This window comes from Centrocercus urophasianus, unplaced genomic scaffold, assembly GCF_019232065.1.
Source record: "Centrocercus urophasianus isolate 14NV4802_14NV808 unplaced genomic scaffold, USGS_Curo_1.0 seq_43, whole genome shotgun sequence".
In the NCBI taxonomy this organism is placed as follows: domain Eukaryota; kingdom Metazoa; phylum Chordata; class Aves; order Galliformes; family Phasianidae; genus Centrocercus; species Centrocercus urophasianus.
The window spans coordinates 971,511-989,668 of NW_024885011.1; the positions used below are offsets into that span (position 1 = coordinate 971,511).

Here is an 18,158-nt window from a genome sequence, read left to right on the forward strand (position 1 = left end):
GCAAGCTGCTCTTCCTTGGTATAGCTTACAATGCTGTCAAGGTTGCATAATCCAGGAATATAAAGGTATTTACCCCAAATACCACAATTATTTTGTTGCAGCAAAACAGCCACGTGGTTCCAAGTATTTCTCATGGTGAGCGCCTCCAGGAGGCAAAAATCCATGGGAATATTACCCACTGTATGGCAGCTGCAGTGTAAATGAGTGTCTGATTCCAGAGAATTACACATTCAACCCATCTTAGCCTCCCAGCACACAGCCTCTATGTGCACTAGATGCTGTGTTTTCTCCTTTCTGTATCATGCTGCTAACTCAGTACCTGGATTCCTGCTCCCTCGGGGACTGATATCTTCCACACACAGTTGAGGCTGTTCAGATATGGCTCTGGGAAGCCAGGGGAGAGGATGGTGCCTTTGCGCTCAGTCAGATTTCCACCACATGGCACTGGAATGAGCAAGGCAATGCTTGAACATGAAAGGGTTTGGCTTTTATACAGGAACATTCTCTTTAAAGTATTTATTCATTGGAAAAAACCAAACCAAACCAAACCAAAAAAAAAAACAAAAGCAGAATTGGATCATGATTTAAGGACATGATTTGTAGGAATAATCTCTTTTCAGTAACTCTCCCAGGTAACTTCTATCATCAGCTGCAAGCAGTCCTGACAAGAGGGCAGCACAGAGTGTTTCAGCATGTGAACTTGTTCAGGACTGCTCTCCTCTGAAGAAGAAGAAAGCGTTTTTAGATCCTATTTACACTAGATGCTACCCTGGATTCCACAACTGAGAACTGGATCCATTTGTCCTTTCTCAAATATTTAAGGCTCTTGTTGACAAACAGGCCTGTTTGTACGGTGCAAGATAAGAAACAGCTTTCTTGGTTTCCTTTTAACCATCCCAAAAGCTGCCACTTATTTTCCTCGCACAAACTGCTGTCCCATTTTGCCTTTTGCTCAGCCCCGGGCCCAGGACACCTACCCACACAGGTGGGGACAGAGACGTTCCACTGAGCCAGCGCTCCAGGCATGGTGAGGCACTCGATGCTGCGGGATCCCTGCAGTACGTAGCCGGCGCTGCACTCGAAACGCACCACAGCCCCCACTGCAAAGTCGCTGCCCAGCCGCCGGCCGTAGCGTGGCTCTGGGACGGAGCTGCACTGCGTGGCGCTGGTGCGAGGAACCGCTGGCGTGGCGCAGGAACCGTCAGCAGAGAGAGGAGCGTGCAATTGCAAAGCAAAGGGAAGACAAACAAACCCACACACAAAATACGTGAATGGAGCGGTTAAAGCACACGTTTGGGAAATACGAAGTGTCCAGATTGTAAACGCTCTTCAGTACAGGAGGGGAGTACAGGCAGTTTAGCTCTGGGAGGACAGGGCTCAGCTGTTGGCTCTGAATTTGCTCAGCACAACCTGTGCCAGAGCGTAGCAAAGCCCATGGTCAGGACCAGGAAGGGCAGAAAACGCAGCCCTGCAAGTGCAAGTTACCTTTCTCTTATTGTCAACTTAAAGATCCAACAAAAATAACACAGGAACTTGATGACAGTAAAAGCCCAAACAGTGGCTGAATCCAAGCACAAGCAGTGGGAAGGAAAAGAAATAACACTGCAACCAAACTTCTGCCAAAACAACTGTTACTTGAAGCAAAAGTATTTAGGACACTACAGAACCATGGATGCTGTCTGTATGCCTTCAGAAAATGTTATCACCACATCCAGAAGATGATTTCTACATAGAGAAACTGAGGAATTCAGCAATGACTTTCTGAAAAGTTGGCTTGCTATATAATGATAGAGCTCAGCAGAAAACCCTTTGAGGCTTCTCAGCTCTCTTGGCCGCTTTACCAGAAATGACAGTAATTTTAAACAACCTTCTTTGTGATGGGAAGGGTAAGAAAAAGAAAAGGGCATCACCAATTGTTGAAACTGTCTGCATTCCTGTTTAATACTGAAAACAGTAGCTAAAGAAAGAAAGAGAGAGTCTGATAGAAAAACTGGAGGGAAGTATGAGTCAAATAAATGTCTACTGCTGAGGAAGAAACCAATTCGTATTTATCTCTGAGTTGCTTTACAATTTATTGGTGTTTAACGCCCGAGTTGCTGGGATGGGGGAAAATACAGAGATGATGAGCACATTAGCTATATTGTTTGTTTGATTTTAATTTGTTTCAGAAAGATGAATCTCAAGTAATTCTGTGTTTTTGTTTTACCCACAGTGCATCTGACTCCTTCAGCAGTCACACGTGATGGCTCCCCAACCAACACACAGACTGCCTGGGCAAGTGGACAGTGAGACACTGAGCTGAGATGTGGGTGGGCCTTGGAAGAGGAACGGAGAGGCAGAAACAATCCACTTGTGGTGATGTGCAACTTCAGCTAAAACCAAGATAGCCAGAAAACTTGTGGATCTGTACCATTGCTCAGACAGCCCCAGTGCGGCCATTTGGAGCCAACAAGCATCTGCCTTGCCTCTCTCCAAACCACCAAAAGAACCTTCACGTCTGACTCTGTAGCTCTGCTTTTCAGTCCAGACTGCTTTCAAATGCAGGCTTCCAATTCCTTAACCTCAGGGGAACTTGCCGTTCATGTTCCACCACTGGATGGGGGAGTCTTTGAGAGAGGCAGAACTCATTTGTAAAAAAATCAGAGTACATACTATTGGATCCCAGCCAGGCAGTCAAAACCAGGCACTCTTCTTGCTTTTACTATTGCAGCAATCACTGAGGAGTGTGCAGGTCGTAACTAGCACACAGGAAGGAGGAAGTAATCCTTACAGACTCCATTAAAAAAAACTTGTTTTGGCAAAATCTGTGATGATTACTGTCCGAACTACGGTTATTGTAAAACAATTAGGTAGAAATTAAAAATAACGTATTTCTGGATACTACAAAATCCAAAACATGCCTTACTTCACCCCTGGAGAAGGTACAAGTAGTCCCTGCTGCCCGTGGCCCCTTTTGCAGTAACACATGCGAATGCTTGGCTGAACCATAACTAGACAAAGCATGTGGGTGAGGAAAACACTTCTGTTTTCCCACTCTTCTCTACATCACTTTACTGCTTTAAAATCTCTAAGTGGGACTCACTTGATGCAATGCAAGCTGTTACTGAAAGGATCAAAGGGCGAAGTTTGACAGCAGGGGACCTAAGCCTATGACACGCAGAGAGCTAGGATTTTACAGAGCTGCTAGACAAGTGTTCAGCTGCTTACGCTGAGAAATATGATAAAATGCCAGTGGGAAAAACTGCTTGGGTATAAATCTCAAGAACTCACTGTGTATGCAGGCATGATTCAATGAGATACTTCTGATACTAATCCTGGGACGTGCGAGGGCTGAGGCTGAGTGCAAGTGGAAGGTCTGAATACTAAGCATCTCCAGGAACCACCTGCAAGCCGCTGCTACCAAAATAACCTCCATCTCCTTTGGTATTTCCTGTTCAGACTGAAAGTGCACAATGACCCACAGATGCCAAAGTCAGTTAACACTGTTTACAACACTTGTTGACGTATTTTTGACCGTTATCTCTTAATACCTACCCAAGGACACCTTCAGAACAAGCTATACTCACCTTGGTAGACAAAATGAAAGCCTTTGGCTGTAGATTGACCCTTGGAACTAAATTTGATGAGAATCTGGTTGGTGGTGGCTAACGGCAATGATTCACCTGGATGAGGACAAAGAATAAAAACAGAGAAGACAGATTACAGCATCAGTGGCTTACCAAAGCTTTTCTAGAGCTTGCACACAATACTGTTTCGCTCAGAGCAAAGCATTAAATATCAGACTATCTTTCAGCTTACTTTTTTCCACAAAGGCAGGTCCGTACCTGTATGAGAGCCTGAGAGGGAGCTGAGCAGCCGAGAGTGCTGGTTGGGGCCATCGTGAACCTCGATGATGTCGTTGAGCGCAGTCTGGAAGAAGGCAAACTGCCCAAAGACCACTGCAGAGAGAGGCAGCCCATCAGCCAGGCCAGGACATGTTGTGGCCTACACAGCCAGGCCCTGAGCCGAGGCCTACGTGGCCAGGCCCCGACTTGAGGCCTACACAAGCAGGCCCCAACTTGAGGCCTACACAACCAAGCCCTGATTTGAAAACTTCACAACCAGGCCCCGACTTGAGGCCTACACAGCCAGGCCTCGACTCAAGGCCTGCACAGACAGGCCCTGAACTGCGGCTTACACAGCCAGGCCAAGTTGTGACTTACATTGCCAGGCCCTGAGATGAGGCATTTCATGCGCTTTTATTTCAGGAAACTGGCAAGGATAACAAGGGCCTGACTGACAGCCCCAGAAGGTGGGAGTCCTTTATTTATCCACAAAGTCAGCGTAACAGAAGCAGCAACCAGCCTCCCCCGTGTTTGTCTGCCAGTACGCTTTAACTGTGATTCATAGGCCAAAAGGGGCTGCTTTGTGAATCATCCCGTTTGCCTGCCTACGTAACACAAGGTGTATAATTTCACCTACAGATAATTATTTATTACTTATACTGAGCCTCTGTCATGAGCTGGGCCCCCACTCTTAAGGTGTTGTGCAAAGCCTGAACAAAACAACAGTCTCTGTTCTGAAGGAATTAATTTCTGGATTGTGCCACTGTGCCCAGGGAGGACCACTGCAAGGAAGGAGGACACTCACAATTTTACAAACAGCCAGTCTTAGGCCAGTCTATGGAGACTGCTAATAGCGCCATTCAGTGCTCTGGGTCTCACTGCACACATTGCACACATGCATGCCTGAGGGCATGCAGAGTTGAAAAAAAACAACAATAAAATAATGAGAGGATCAGAGGGCTGTTTGTTTGTTTGCTTAACTAACGCTAAAGACTTCTGTTATTTATCTTTATTTTTTAGAATAAAATAACAGGTTCTTTTCCTCCCAAATCTGCCCAGAGAAGCCTCACCCCTGTCTTTCTCTCCTCCTTTTGCATTTTCAAGTTGTAAGAGCCCAGTTGCAGGTTCACAAGCTGAGAGGTCTCTTGCTGTGAAATTCATCATTCACCAAGCTATAACATTTGTTTCCTGCACATTCAGGTTTCCAGCACAGCTTTGATGCTAGGAGCACTGAAAAAGTGACGACAGCACACCCTGATGCCTGGTGACCACAGAGCAGCAAAGTGAAGGAGATGGGAAATGCGTAACATTTGCTACTAATGGTTTTCCTGGCTGCTTTCAATGAAGCCATTGAAAGGCAGCGAGTGGAGAAAAGAAACTAATTTAGCTGTCATCCTATAGTTGGCAGAAGTCACACTTGCAGATCAAGACTGTCTAGCCCATTAGATGCTGTGTTTCTTAAGGGACTATCAAGACCAGCTGCAGTAAGGTAGGTTAAGAAGTGTGATTATAGTGTAGTATTTCATCCGTTAGAGCCAGGAACTTAGAGGTAACCCAGATCCATTTGGGCAGAAGGGCAATTCAAGTGAAGAGAGCTTACAACTGAAGTGAGCGGCATCTTATTTCACATCTTGCTCTCTTAGCAAAGGAAATCATAAACAACTGAAAAGGCCACAGGGACTGACTAGAACAAGATCAATATAATGCGCTGAGAAACTGTATCAAATAACAGAATTTAGAGACCTTCATCTGCCAGAGCTGTCAGTGCAGGAGCTCTTACAGAGAGCTTTGAATTCCCTTCAAATAAGAAAATATGTTAACCAATACTAATACCCATCAAGCTACTTACCTCAAGTGTTCCTACAATGTCCACCATGCTTTTATCCTAACTGACCAAAATTAAGTGGGATTGGAGTCTATTAAAAGAATGATGATCCATTTAAATGAGTCTGACTTTGATGTGCGTTTATGCATCAATTCAGTAGACAGACTGAATGAGCAAATAGATGTAGAATATCGGCTCATTCAAGCATGCTACCAGAACACAGATTTGGTGCTGTCAGAACTTCATTTACCAGCAAGCTTTCCCCTTCCTCTCTTAAAAGGTGCTTTCCTTTAATCTGTAGCTGCACCACATTCATTTAAGAGCATACCATGCACACGTCATGATGAACATACAAGAATAATAACATCTACAAGGAAACTTTACTCAAGCAAGTTATAATCAACAATACAAGTGCCTGCAATCAGAATGCATGGGGAAGCCATTGTTCCAGTTTTGACAGCTTTTCTGTCAGCTGGCCATAGGTACCATATGACACCAGCCAGGAGCTAGTTCAGTCCTAATCATTGAACAAGGTTGAACAAGGTTGTCAGAATCTTCAAAATACACCTCAAATTGCTCAACCAATACAATTTGATCTACATAGTATTACCTGTAACTCCTATAGCTTCACATCAACAAAACTACACATGTATGTGCTTCTTCATGCAGACAGATTATTTAGAACCTCAGTTAGAATGCAATTACAGAAAGTACATTTCATACTCTCAGAGTCTGCTGTTAGTATTAAGCACCATGAATTATTCCTTGCTGATTTTTCAACTCTACACAATTGGATACAAAACAGGAACCGGAATGGGAATGGGACCATGGATTTTGTTAGATTTGTTTTTTTCCTCATTTTTGATAATTCTGAAATTCAGAAAATTTCCATAAGCTTCAGTGACCTCAAAGCACAATTAGCATGCAACAGTGCCATCTTCCAATTTCCCTTACATCTGTTTACATATGCATTCATTCTACTGCTTCATCAGAACAACATCAGGCGTCTGAAAATCTGTTAAGAAAGAAAAATACCGTAGTCCTTTGGCACGACGATGAAGTACAAGCAGACTTGTCCACTGCTGTAATTCTGGGGATAATTTGGAGAGAGGACTACACCATCTGAGCCTGTGTACTGACCACCACAGGGCGCTGTAAGACGAAGACGAGAGCAGATCACGAGGCGCCCTTCCCACAGCCTGCCAGAACCACCAGCCTTTTTCCTGCTGCTCTCATATCCATCTCCACACGCATTTTGTAATTCTATGCAGTGTCAGCTGCCCCGACCTATGATCGATTCTGTGCTTCAGGCATTGCAGCTCTCGCTGCAAGTTCTTATTAAGAAAAATAAGGCTTATCCTAACCTGAGTTCATGCCTGCTTCACATTTAATTATTAAGACCATGCTGAGGCTAAGGGATGCCATGTATGGTATTGCAGCCTAATGGGTGATTTGCACTGCTCTCCATCTGCTCCCAGAGCTCAGGGCTTGGCAGCATGAGCTCCTGCTCTTTTTGCCTTTCCCAGTGGCAGAAGCTCTGAGGGGAGCCCAAGATCCCATTCTTCCTGCCAGCAGACTACAGCTCTCTCTTCTGCCGTTTCTTACATTAAGAAGGTCTAACTGCAAAGCCATCACTTAAACCATTTTCTCATTAAGCCAGAAAACAACACACCCACAAACACAACACAGAATATCTAAAAAAAAATGCCTGTCTTCTCAATTATGACCCTGCTCAGGACAGCACATGCTTAAGGGCTCTGATTAGCAGGGAGTCAGGTAAGCAAATGTTCAAGTAAGCTCCTGAATGCTGACTGAAGTCAACTCCTCCTGACCCTACGGTGTTAGAAATGAAAGAACTAGGGAACACATTTCTGTCTCTGTGCAAGCAGTTCTACGCAAAACTAACACCAAGTGCTGCAATGGAATAAACTGCTTTAGCACTGGGCCCTTTCTCCTTACCTGTACAGGTAGGTCGGGGTTTGTTCCACGCAGGTTTCCCATCCTCTCCCATTATGCACGTCAGCGTGGAGACCCCTTCGATATCATACCCTCCATCACAGTAGTAGGTGATGGTGGATCCCAGTTTCAGATCTGTACCCACTCGTGTACCATTTTTAATTGATCCAGGATCAAAGCACGATTCCCTGGGATTTTCTGTAAGACAAAATTGCCAACATCTTTACCGGTCTGGTACAACTGCTTTCAAATTGTGGACAATGACATAGTTTTTGACTTTTCTTGCTTTAGATTCTCACTTAAGCATATCACAAACACCAGCACCACTTGCGGGGGGCTTAGTTTTCAAGCATTCTCTCAAGCTGCTGAATCTGGGGAATTATTAGGGTCAGATTCTGGTCCGGATCATTCACTGATGCTCAGCTCTGGTAGAAATATACTGTAAGAAGGAAAGCTTCAGTTCACACACATTAACTGGCACTCAAAATTCAATCAACGCGGCAACTACCTACACTTGCCCTCCCTCTACTTCAGGAGGTTGCAGGAAACTGCAAGTCAGGACATATTGAACACAGATTGAACACACACTACATTTCAGATGTGCTACATCTGTTCACATTCTCTCATTGGCACCTATCATGCCAGTATCTGAGAGCTGCCTGCTCTCGCCATGAAACGCAGTGCCACGTGCTAGCTGCTTGACTCTCCAGATGTGCAGCATGGCTGCAATTATTGCAAAATGATTACAAGCAGTTAGACAAAATGAAGGCATTTTTCTCTGTTCACTATGCCCTGCAGAGTTAAAAATCCCATTTACATATGAAAATTTCAGTAAAGACTACAAGCCTTCAGGACTTGGATGTTTCTTTCCTTCTTCTGAGGGCATTTTTTTCTTTGCTTCTTTCTTTCTTTTCTTTCTTTCTTTTTTTTTTTTTTCCTGCACAAAATATAATTAGAGGCTTTGATTAATCCTGCTCTTTTGTCGTTTGGAAACTGCTCATTAAAAATGAGGGTTTTTCTGAGAGCAGTGCGTTTGCGAACAATTATAATGTGTTTAAGTATTAAATCACGGGCTTTTAGTGTCTGGGGAGGGGTTGGAGGGAGAAAGAGGAAACAGCCAAGCCAAGTCTCGTTTTCGTTCATTCTTTTCTCCCCACTAAAGAACAGGATTCACTTTACGTCTGCTTTTACACAACAGCTGTTGCAGAGATCCCATCAGCGAAGTGTTACCACCAGGAGCAGCTGCCACTGGCTTCTCCTAGAACAACCAGCTCTCCATTCTGGGAGCCGTGGACCTGCTAAACCTTCAGTGCTCCTCACAGATGTACACTCTTGTGCAGAACAGCCATCACAGCCCACAGAAGGGAGTGAAACGTTTCTTGCATCAGCCAGCCCGGGCCCTGAGGATGAGCAGGGCAGATGCACAGCTCAGAGCCCTCTGCAGCACGCAAGTCCTTCGCAAGAGTGCTTCACCGGCATTTCCAAAATACTTGTTTGTTCTGTTAGTCTTTATCTCCCTGAATTGCTAACATTCACTTTTAGCCCCTTCCGTACAAAAGCTGCGCCTGATGGTTTCTTATGACCACTTTATGCCCCTCGTGTGGCTGGGAACAGCCTTGCTGCCTTTCATCTCACAAGTTAACGTGGCTTCAACCTGGCAGCCATCCTCCCAGCCAGCTGTCAGATGCCCGAGCCACGCTCTTGATCTCATCTTCTGCTCTTTCTTTGTGAAGCTGCGTTGCTCAGCACTCAAGTCACTGCAGGCTGCTCAAAGCTGATTGCTGAGATGGCCCAGCTGCTTCTGATGTGTTCTCCTCATTCCCGACCGCTTCTCTGTTCACTTGAGGGTCTGTGCCTTCTGGGACACCGCTCCCCTCCTGACACACCAGCACATCTCTGCTGAACGGCCCCACTCGTTCTCAGCAGTACAGAGGAAGGCAGGAGCTCGAGCTCGAGGAAGCACTGGGTTGCATGTTGACAGCAAAAGGCTCATAGAGGGATGAAGAAAAGCCACAGCTAGAGCAGCCTTTGATTTACTGGGCTACAAAGTGAGAACAGTGCTTGCTCATTTAGAATTAATGTTTTATTTTCAATCACCCACTTCAGAAGTTGAGGACTTCACCACGATGTCCCAATTAACATGGAGTCAGGCTGCCAAATGTTTAGAAAAGAATCAAGACAAAAATGCCATGAGAATTGCCTCATTAGCCCATGGAAAGCAGAGATTTTCTGCACTTCCCCTCTTCTTTCTCAAGGAAAACTCAAAGCCTGCAGGAGCTCCTAGACAGAGAGGTCAGGCTTTTATCAGCATGCTCAGAACAGCTCCATCAAAGAGCATTGTCTGCCCAGCGCATCACCAGCTCCATGCCTGTGAACACATGCAAGCCTTTAATAAGCACTAAGCCTTAAAGCAACACCCAGAGAAAATGCTTGAAAGAGTTTTTCACAGCAGTCATCATAGACTGAAGAAAAGACAAATTACATCAGGATCTCCCAGCCCAGGAGCAGCACAGCCTCCTCCCGCTCATCCCAGCAAACCAGACTGCCTGATCCAAAGAAAACCTCTGTGCTTTCACATGATGCTGTTCCAGGCTCACGCAGCATTTCCCATTTCTTTCAACAGCAAACAGCACTAGATGTTTTTTAAACAGCTTGCCTTGCAACTGCACAGTAGAGTTTCTGGGAGGAATTTCCACCCTAAATAACCCATAAGTAATGCTGAGTGTATGTTTATATGCTCAGGATGGGCGAAATACTTCTGGCAAAATAATAATGGATTTAAAATAAGGTGAGGTTTTTTTTTTTGTTTTGTTTTTTTTTTTTTCTTTCCCCATTCCTTTGGATGGGTGAAAAGTAATCAGTTTTGCTTCGTTTGCTTTCAATTTCACGCCTCTTCACTTTTGGCCTGAAAAAGAAACAGGAAGCACTAAAAAAGCGTGAGAAACCCTCCTGCTTTGAAGCACCTCACCTGGGAACTCCTTCCCACTTTGTGCCCTACACATGAGGAGCCAGACCTGAATGCACAGCATCAGTGCAGGCTGCTGGGATGGAGGTAGGAATCGATGGGTCTGACCCACTTCTGTGCCCACGGCCACGGACCCACCATGTTCCTAGAACACACAGCAGGGAGATGAGCTGGGAAAAGCTCTCCAAAGCTCTCCTGCTTGCCTTTCACAGCACCAACAAAGCGTGGTCTCCATTGAAAAATATCAGCGTACGAATATGGAATTGTGTGGTTTGCAAGACAATGTGATGCAAACTGATTGTTAGAATTCAGATTTCCCAGTGAGAAAAGACAGTCCCTGCCATAGATGCTCATACCCAGATCAATTCAGGATATCTGGTGGCACCTTCTGGCAGCAGCAGATGAATGGGAGCCACTCACACACAGGGCTCCTTTGAATGGACTGCAGCCAGGTTTGGGGACTTACCTGGTGCTGCTCTGCAGCCATCAATCTCCCAGGTATAAATGAGGCACAGAAATGTAATCTTGGTTCAAAAGCTAATACATACAGAGATACTGAGATAAAGACTTGAAAAATATTCTTAAGCAACCACTGGAACAAAAGATAAATTTTAGGAAATTGAAAGCAATGTCTTCTCTGTATTTAAGCTTTTGTTTTGTCACTGTCCTTATTGTGTAATGAAGAACTTATCATCCTTTTGCTTTGCTAGACTAATGCTTGTCAGGCTCCAGTGAATCTGCTACGAACAAAGCAAGCTGCCTTCAGTAATGGCAGCACTAACCAAGCTGGTGTTGCAAAGAAGCACTTTGTTAAGGGCAGTGATAACATCCCCAGACCTTAACAGGATGCCTGAGGAAAGCACTTTTCCAGCCCGAAGCCAAAACCTGCTCAGCACAGCTCACTCATTCTAAAGGATGCATTCCTTCCCATGTGAAATCCCCCAAACTATTGCACTGAAGTTACACCTTCCTCTCTGAACCCAGCAAAGGCTTTATGCAGACTGTAAACCACTACACTGAAGCGTATGTGCACTTCTGCTTTTTGCTGGTAACCTTGGTTTGATTTTTCATTTTGCTCCACAGCTGACAGTGCAGCACGGGTACAAAGCAGAGATGTGTGCTCATCCATCAGAAATCCCTCTGGAGCTGCACATCAGTGTGGTTAAATGGGGACCCAGCCGAGCCGTGGGTCTGTCCTCCATCACCTCCGTGGCATTGCTGCATTCCCACTTCACTCTCACTGCCACGCTCCACACAAAAATCAGCATAATAAAAGCCAAACTCATTCTTGTCTCTGTTTTCTCCACTCCTCCTGGCCCCAGAGGACAACTTTCTCTAGAAGAGCCATTGCCCCTGAAACAATTTCAGCTGAAGAGCCGAGGCTGTTTGAAATTCACCCCACACGCCGTAGCTGCAGGCTAGCGGTACGGTCCCAGTCCCAGGGAAGATGCAGGATTTCAAGGAGGGGCTGACAGATGGCTGCTTTGTTTTTCCACCCAAATATCACCAAAAGAGGACTACAAAGCCCCTGGTAATTAACAGCATTTCACATATGACACGGGTCAGACAGGGAGGTTGGGGCAAAAGCCTACGGTGTGCTGCAGCACTGACCAAACAGTGGGGCAGCGTCTTTGAACTGTACTTGGGACTCCATGCTGGCAAGGAGCTGAGCTGGGTGTCTGATTTTCTTTCACACATCCTCCCCCCTGCTCTTCTTTTCTTCTTCCTTCAATTCCCATAAGCTCTATTTTCTGCTGCTTATCGGACTCGGATCCTGGGCTCCTTTTAAAGTGTGGGGAAATTAATGAGCAAACCTAAAGCCTCATTCTTTTGTCCCAGCAGTTTGGCTTTTTGGGAAGCATGCAGGCACGATTAACACTGTAGGAGTGTTTAGAAGAAAAAGGCATCACACAACAACCCTAATTTAATGAGATTTCATTTGTTAACCACTTTATAACTGCCCAAAAAGGGAAAGAAGAGAAACCCAAGACTTAATTTTCAGTAAAATTCATTCTAATGATAGCAGAAAACTTTTAATCTCTCTGATCTTAAGCAGCGCTGTTGTCTTTGTCCTGTTATCTTCACTTACCTTCACTGCAGGGAAATCCATCTGCTCTGTATGAATAACAGGAGTTGGTCATTTTGCTATCATTTAACCTTTGGCCAGGTGAACTCAATAGCAGGAACGACCGATGGAGGTGGCACTGGAGAAGGGAAATGCCTGAGCACACTGAAAGCACAGCAGCAGCCCTTCAGCTCTCCAGCACAAACCATTGCTGCTCCCACAGCACACGGTTGGGCCAACAAGGCTCAGCAGCCTGTTTCACTATGAACACAAAGCCATGCTGGCTTCACAGTGGCACACATCCAGTGCATCTGAAGCCATTTTTTTCCCATACAGCAAGCACATACAGACCATCTAAGCCTGAAGAATCATTTCTTCATAGCTCTGTTTTTTGCAGCTCTTACTTTTCTGTCTTACATAATCCTGGCTCATCAGATCCAGTTTTTCAGAGCGTATTTTTAACTAGTGTGTAGCAACTCTACTCTTCTGCCTACAAACCAGCAACAGGCTCTGCCAAAGCCTCCCTTTTGCTCTCTATCTCCCAGAGCAGCAGTGCCAGGTCTGTCAGTTTCAGCTTCCTCCATCAACAGAGAGCTAACAGGATCCAGGGAAAACTCCAACCACTGCCCATGTCTCAGACAGTGAGAGCTGAAGCTACCAGAAAGCAGAGGCTTACTTCTTCCTCAAGCAAGCAAGAAGAAAAGTGAACGCTTAGTAATGCACAGACCTGTGAACTGAATATTCTGTTCTTTTTGCTGATTATTACTGGGTTTTTAAGTGAATGATTCAGAATTTTAAAATGCACAGATTTCAGGAGAGCTCCATTGATTCAAAGAGAGCTGAGCATCCACCTCTGTGATCCTCACCTCCACCTCCAGTCACCCAGCTCTGCTCTTGAATGACATATCAACAATTCAGATCGAGATCCCAATACAGGGTATGAAGGTCTGCATCTCCTTTCTTGGACAAAGCTGCTTTTGCTGCTAAGAATAAATCATAAATCCATGGTACTGTGCAGTGTTCCTAACAACCGTTCAATAGTTTGATCATTTCTGGTGCTCAAAGCTGAAATTAAATGGCATGTTCTGCTAAGGAGAGGACAGAGCTATTTAAGTTCGCTGTGGTAGAATTAGCTGGGTAGAGTTAGCTGGGCCAGGCACCCACACATCTCTTACCTGTGTATTCGATGACAAAACCAGCATTGCTGACAGATGCATCGCTCCGGAAGGCGAGGAAGAGGCTGTTACTGCTGCTCTCTATCCTCTCAGGTAGCTGGGAGCCATAAAAGCTTCCAATCAGGGGGCTGAGCGAATCGGGTCCATCGTAAATGTGAAGGAAATCATAGCCAGGTTCCAAACTGAAGCTGCAAAGAAAAATAAAACCAAAAAGGAAGGGCGGATGAAGCATCAGCATGCTGCAGTAGCCCCTTGGAGAATAGCAGGCTGGGGTCTGGGTGGGCTGCACTGCCACAGCACTGAGATGCAGCTCCTGACCCCAGCCAGCTCCCCAGCTAAGGACGGGACGCCTCTGCCTCCATTCTGTACATACGTAAGCATCAAGGAGTGGGGATACAGCTAAGTTTGTGCCAAGTGATGCTGCAGGGGTTTCCTATGTAGTTACACGGTTGTGTTCGAGGCCAGTCCCACCAGCTCTGGGTTGCTTCCTCCAGGGAGATTTGGATCCACAGGCAGCCCAGAGCCAGGCAGTGCCCCTCCAACAGCATCTCCTCCCCAGCCCACAGCACGGAACAGCTCTGGGGTACGCACATGTTAAATACCAAGGCAATGACATAATCAGGAGAGACGGTCAGCTTCCAGTCGCACTCCTTCCCCGGCGGGTAGGGCTCTGGGTACTGCGGGGACAGGATCACTCCTGCTGGTCCTGTCAGGATCCCTCCGCAGGGAGCTGAAGGCAATCAGGCACAGGGATGAGGCTTTGTCTCAGAGAAACGTTAAAAATAGCAAATGAGATGCAAGGAGGGGAAAAAAGAAAAGAGAGAGAGGTGGACGGATATGGGGACAGAGAGGCAGTCTGCAATACTACCTGTATTACGAGGCCCTAATGGAAATGAGGGCTCTGTTATGCCAGGCTCTACGCAGGGAAAGAGCTCTGGGTGCTGCTACAATCTGTATGAGCCAAAAGGAACCCAAAGGAGACAGAGCTACCTGGTGCTCTTCTGTTGCATAGGCAACTCCAGGTAACGTCTGGCATGTCTCTAAATAAGTGAAAATGCTGTCTGGGACTAATGATGTGATCGCGTTTATTGCGCTCACCAACACATTAAGTGCCAAGCTGATAGAAAAATCAATTATTACCTTTTTTAAGGCTGAAATTGCCTGCACGTATTTCCACAGTGGCAAATACTCGCGATTGATTTCTTCGTCAGCCTTTTCTTGCAGCTCCTTCATAAGGGTCGATGCCCTAAAATCCTCCCTGCTGCTCAGATCAATCCCCCACACTGCGGTGGGGTGAAACACGCAGGTGTTGAGCAACCAGCAGCCTGCAGCACTGCACACAGCTGCTGGGAACTGAGCTGCGTGGGGCAGAAATGGGGGGAATGAACTGACAGGAAGGAGTGCATGTTTGTGTGTGCATCCTGTGGGCATTCCTGCAGCCCTCATTGCATACCTCCAGGTAACACTGCACTGGGCTGCACTATAAAGAGAGCAAAATAAACATCCTTGAACCAAAGCAACTTCCCCAGTCAAGCCCAGCCACAGGAGAGTGCAGGCACCAGAGCTGCCACTCCTCCTGAATAGGGAGCAGTGCACAGAATGGGGAAGGTCGTGCTCAAAAGAACCTGGAGGAACCGCAAGCAAACATTCCGTGTCCGTTAACCTTCATCTCAGCCTTTAGGATGCCCTCCTCTACCAGATGAATGCTTATGGGAAAATTTAGAAGAAACTAAAACACACACTCATTTTTGAAAAGCCTATGGGAAATGACTGCTTCACACCCTCTAATTTTCTTTGAAAATCCCACCCGTACTCTCCAAAGGATTTGGTCTGGAAACTCATTCAAGTCACAGCTATTTGGATCCAGACTTCAAATGCCCCCAAATCTCAGGGGTTTACTTCAGTGGACGTTTTGGTTCAGCCCACGTTGTCTAGTGACCTCAGAAGTTGTGCAAAATAAATGTGAAAACCTATTTGAAATGCTAAGTACAGTCATCAAACTCAAGCCTTCAGTTAAACCCCATTTTCTCAATCAGTTCTAACCAGGCGGCCTGTTACACAGCTACTCTACAGCTGGCATTATCTGACTACTGGTTATTTCTCCAAATCCTTTGCCAGTGAGGGAAGGGAAGGAGCAAGACGTTGCTTTCAGCTTTGTCACAGCCTATCAGAGCTCACATCTACAACAGGACTGCTCTGCTCCAGAAGGGCCCCACTCAGATCTCCACGTCAAACTGCCTAAGAAACGATTCGTGAGAAATCCCACACCTGGGTGAAGGCACTGGCTGTGCACCTCTGAGAAGGACTGCGAGCTCAGCTTCGGCAGTGCAAGAAAACTAACCAGGAGAGGGATGATGAGATGGGCATGACATGCAGTTATAGCTCCAGGAAGACCAGAAGGACCGTCCCCATTGGGCTGAACGAGTGCCACAGCAGATCATCAGGACAGTCATTCAGAAATCAAGTCATCCTGCAGGGAGCACAGATCCCTGCAGTGCTGTAGAAGCTTACTAGCTGGCATTAAACCAGATGTTAGAATCACAACTGATTTTCCTTCCTTGGGATAACACTGCTCCAGAAGGAATGAAGTTATAGGATGAATAATTTGTGGCTACCGTTTAACAGGCCAACACAGCTGACGCTTATTGCTCCCATGTTCTTAGCATGACTGCTTTTGTGTGTTCTCGGCAAATGGAAACAGTCAGGAGCTTCTTTTATCACTTTATGAGCTCAAAGAGAACTTCAGATAGTTTTCTCTTTAGGATTTGTTATCTTCTCATGCAGAAATCATTTGCCCATGACCCCAATCCTCTCTACCGGCCTGAGTTTTCAAGAAGCCTTTCATTTTGACTTGTCAGGTCAAATATTATCACTTACACTGCAGTACGTCCTATGAGCTTCCAGCATGAACTAGATTCTCATTTTCTCAGACACTCCAGGGACAAAGCTGACATGGCTGAGACATATGTACCTCCACGTACATCTCTTCAAACCAGGTGGGACTCGCCCCCTTCAGACAGGGATGTCTCGCAGTGAAACCATGCAGGGAAGCCAATGCAATGGGAGGAGGGATGCTGGCTCATACCTGTGCAGGAGGGGGGGTCCGGCTGCCAGAAGAATCTGTTCTCAATCTGCACACAAGTGATTTTGGCCTCCCCTTGCAGAACATATCCCGGGTTACACTGGAAGACGATGGAGTCTCCTGCTTCTTTGCTGTCACCACTCCGGCTCCCGTTCTGGGGAATCCCTGGGTCATTGCAGGAAGTGGCAGTGGAAACTGACGAGTATGAAAGATGCGTATTTAATACAGGCTTACAAATTTCCTCGTGGCTTATACCGTTTTTTATTGCAAAATGATGAACCTTGCGTATTTCCAGACGTTTTCAACATATTAAGTTTCACAGGAAAATGTCAAGCTCCCTCCCTCTTTGCTACAGGCTAACAAATGCTAATTATTTGAACACAGAGCTGTCAAATATTTTGCAGACCATTGATTACCAGGTAAGTTCATGAAGCTTCCTTCCCTCCTCTGCTGGTCCTTCCAGCAGAGACCTTCCGTTGCTACAGGCACTGATTTTCAGACAATATCAGATACAACCTTATCTCCTTCATGCCCTAATTTCAAGCCCCTGTTGCTCTAACACATCACAACTCCTTATTCTTAGTGCACTTGTCCCAGTGCTTTTTCTGCAGTAGGAAGAAGCACCATTTTCACTGTGAAACCAAGACGAGCAGGAAAAGATCACTGCATCTGCATTTTGAGGAGACCAATGGCACACTGCAACCAAACCCCACACTATCACCTCAACAACAAGGACAAATTCCTTCCTATTTCCATCCAGACTCATTTGCAGAGGACAGAGAAGGGGGCAGATACCCCAGGGATTCACAGTGCAGATGCCAGGCACTGCAGCCCTGTCCTTAAGCAGATACCCAGGCCATGGCTTCCTGCTCCATCCTTCAGGATCCTCCTTCAGGATCTCCCCAAGTTGTCACACACACAAAAGCTGCCTTTTACTTTGCACTCAACATCTGCCACTCCAGCTGGTGGAGGCTCTGGGGAGAAGCAAGTTCAAGAACACTACACAGAGTGCAAGCCTGATGCATAATTGTGCACATGCGTGTTTATTTAGTAAGTCCAGGCATCTGCTGATCTTACATGGCATTTTTATAGAATTCTATGTATGACATACTGCAAAGTAAACTCATCTGCCTGCACTTCTCACTTCCCCCATGTGGGAGGGGAATTTCACCCTCAGCCCTGTGAGCATCAGGCCCGACCTTTTAGAAACACATGTGCCTTGCTGCCATGTCCCTGCAGGCTGTGAGCTGAGCCCTGTTGGTATCC

The 18,158-nt window shown here is 46.0% G+C and overlaps 1 protein-coding gene across 1 annotated transcript in view; it reads right to left on the reverse strand.

Moving 5' to 3' along the window:
• The window catches only part of CSMD2 (CUB and Sushi multiple domains 2), a 230,066-nt gene that overhangs the window by 58,912 nt on the left and 152,996 nt on the right, over nt 1-18,158 (reverse strand). Inside the window, exons 28-36 of the mRNA XM_042834042.1 lie at nt 16,896-17,087; nt 14,402-14,540; nt 13,811-13,998; nt 7,609-7,803; nt 6,685-6,801; nt 3,825-3,938; nt 3,567-3,662; nt 978-1,181; nt 320-444 (exon numbers count right to left, since the gene is read on the reverse strand). Of these exons, the coding sequence (XP_042689976.1) occupies nt 320-444; nt 978-1,181; nt 3,567-3,662; nt 3,825-3,938; nt 6,685-6,801; nt 7,609-7,803; nt 13,811-13,998; nt 14,402-14,540; nt 16,896-17,087 (1,370 nt within the window). The remainder of the gene's footprint in view (nt 1-319; nt 445-977; nt 1,182-3,566; nt 3,663-3,824; nt 3,939-6,684; nt 6,802-7,608; nt 7,804-13,810; nt 13,999-14,401; nt 14,541-16,895; nt 17,088-18,158) is intronic.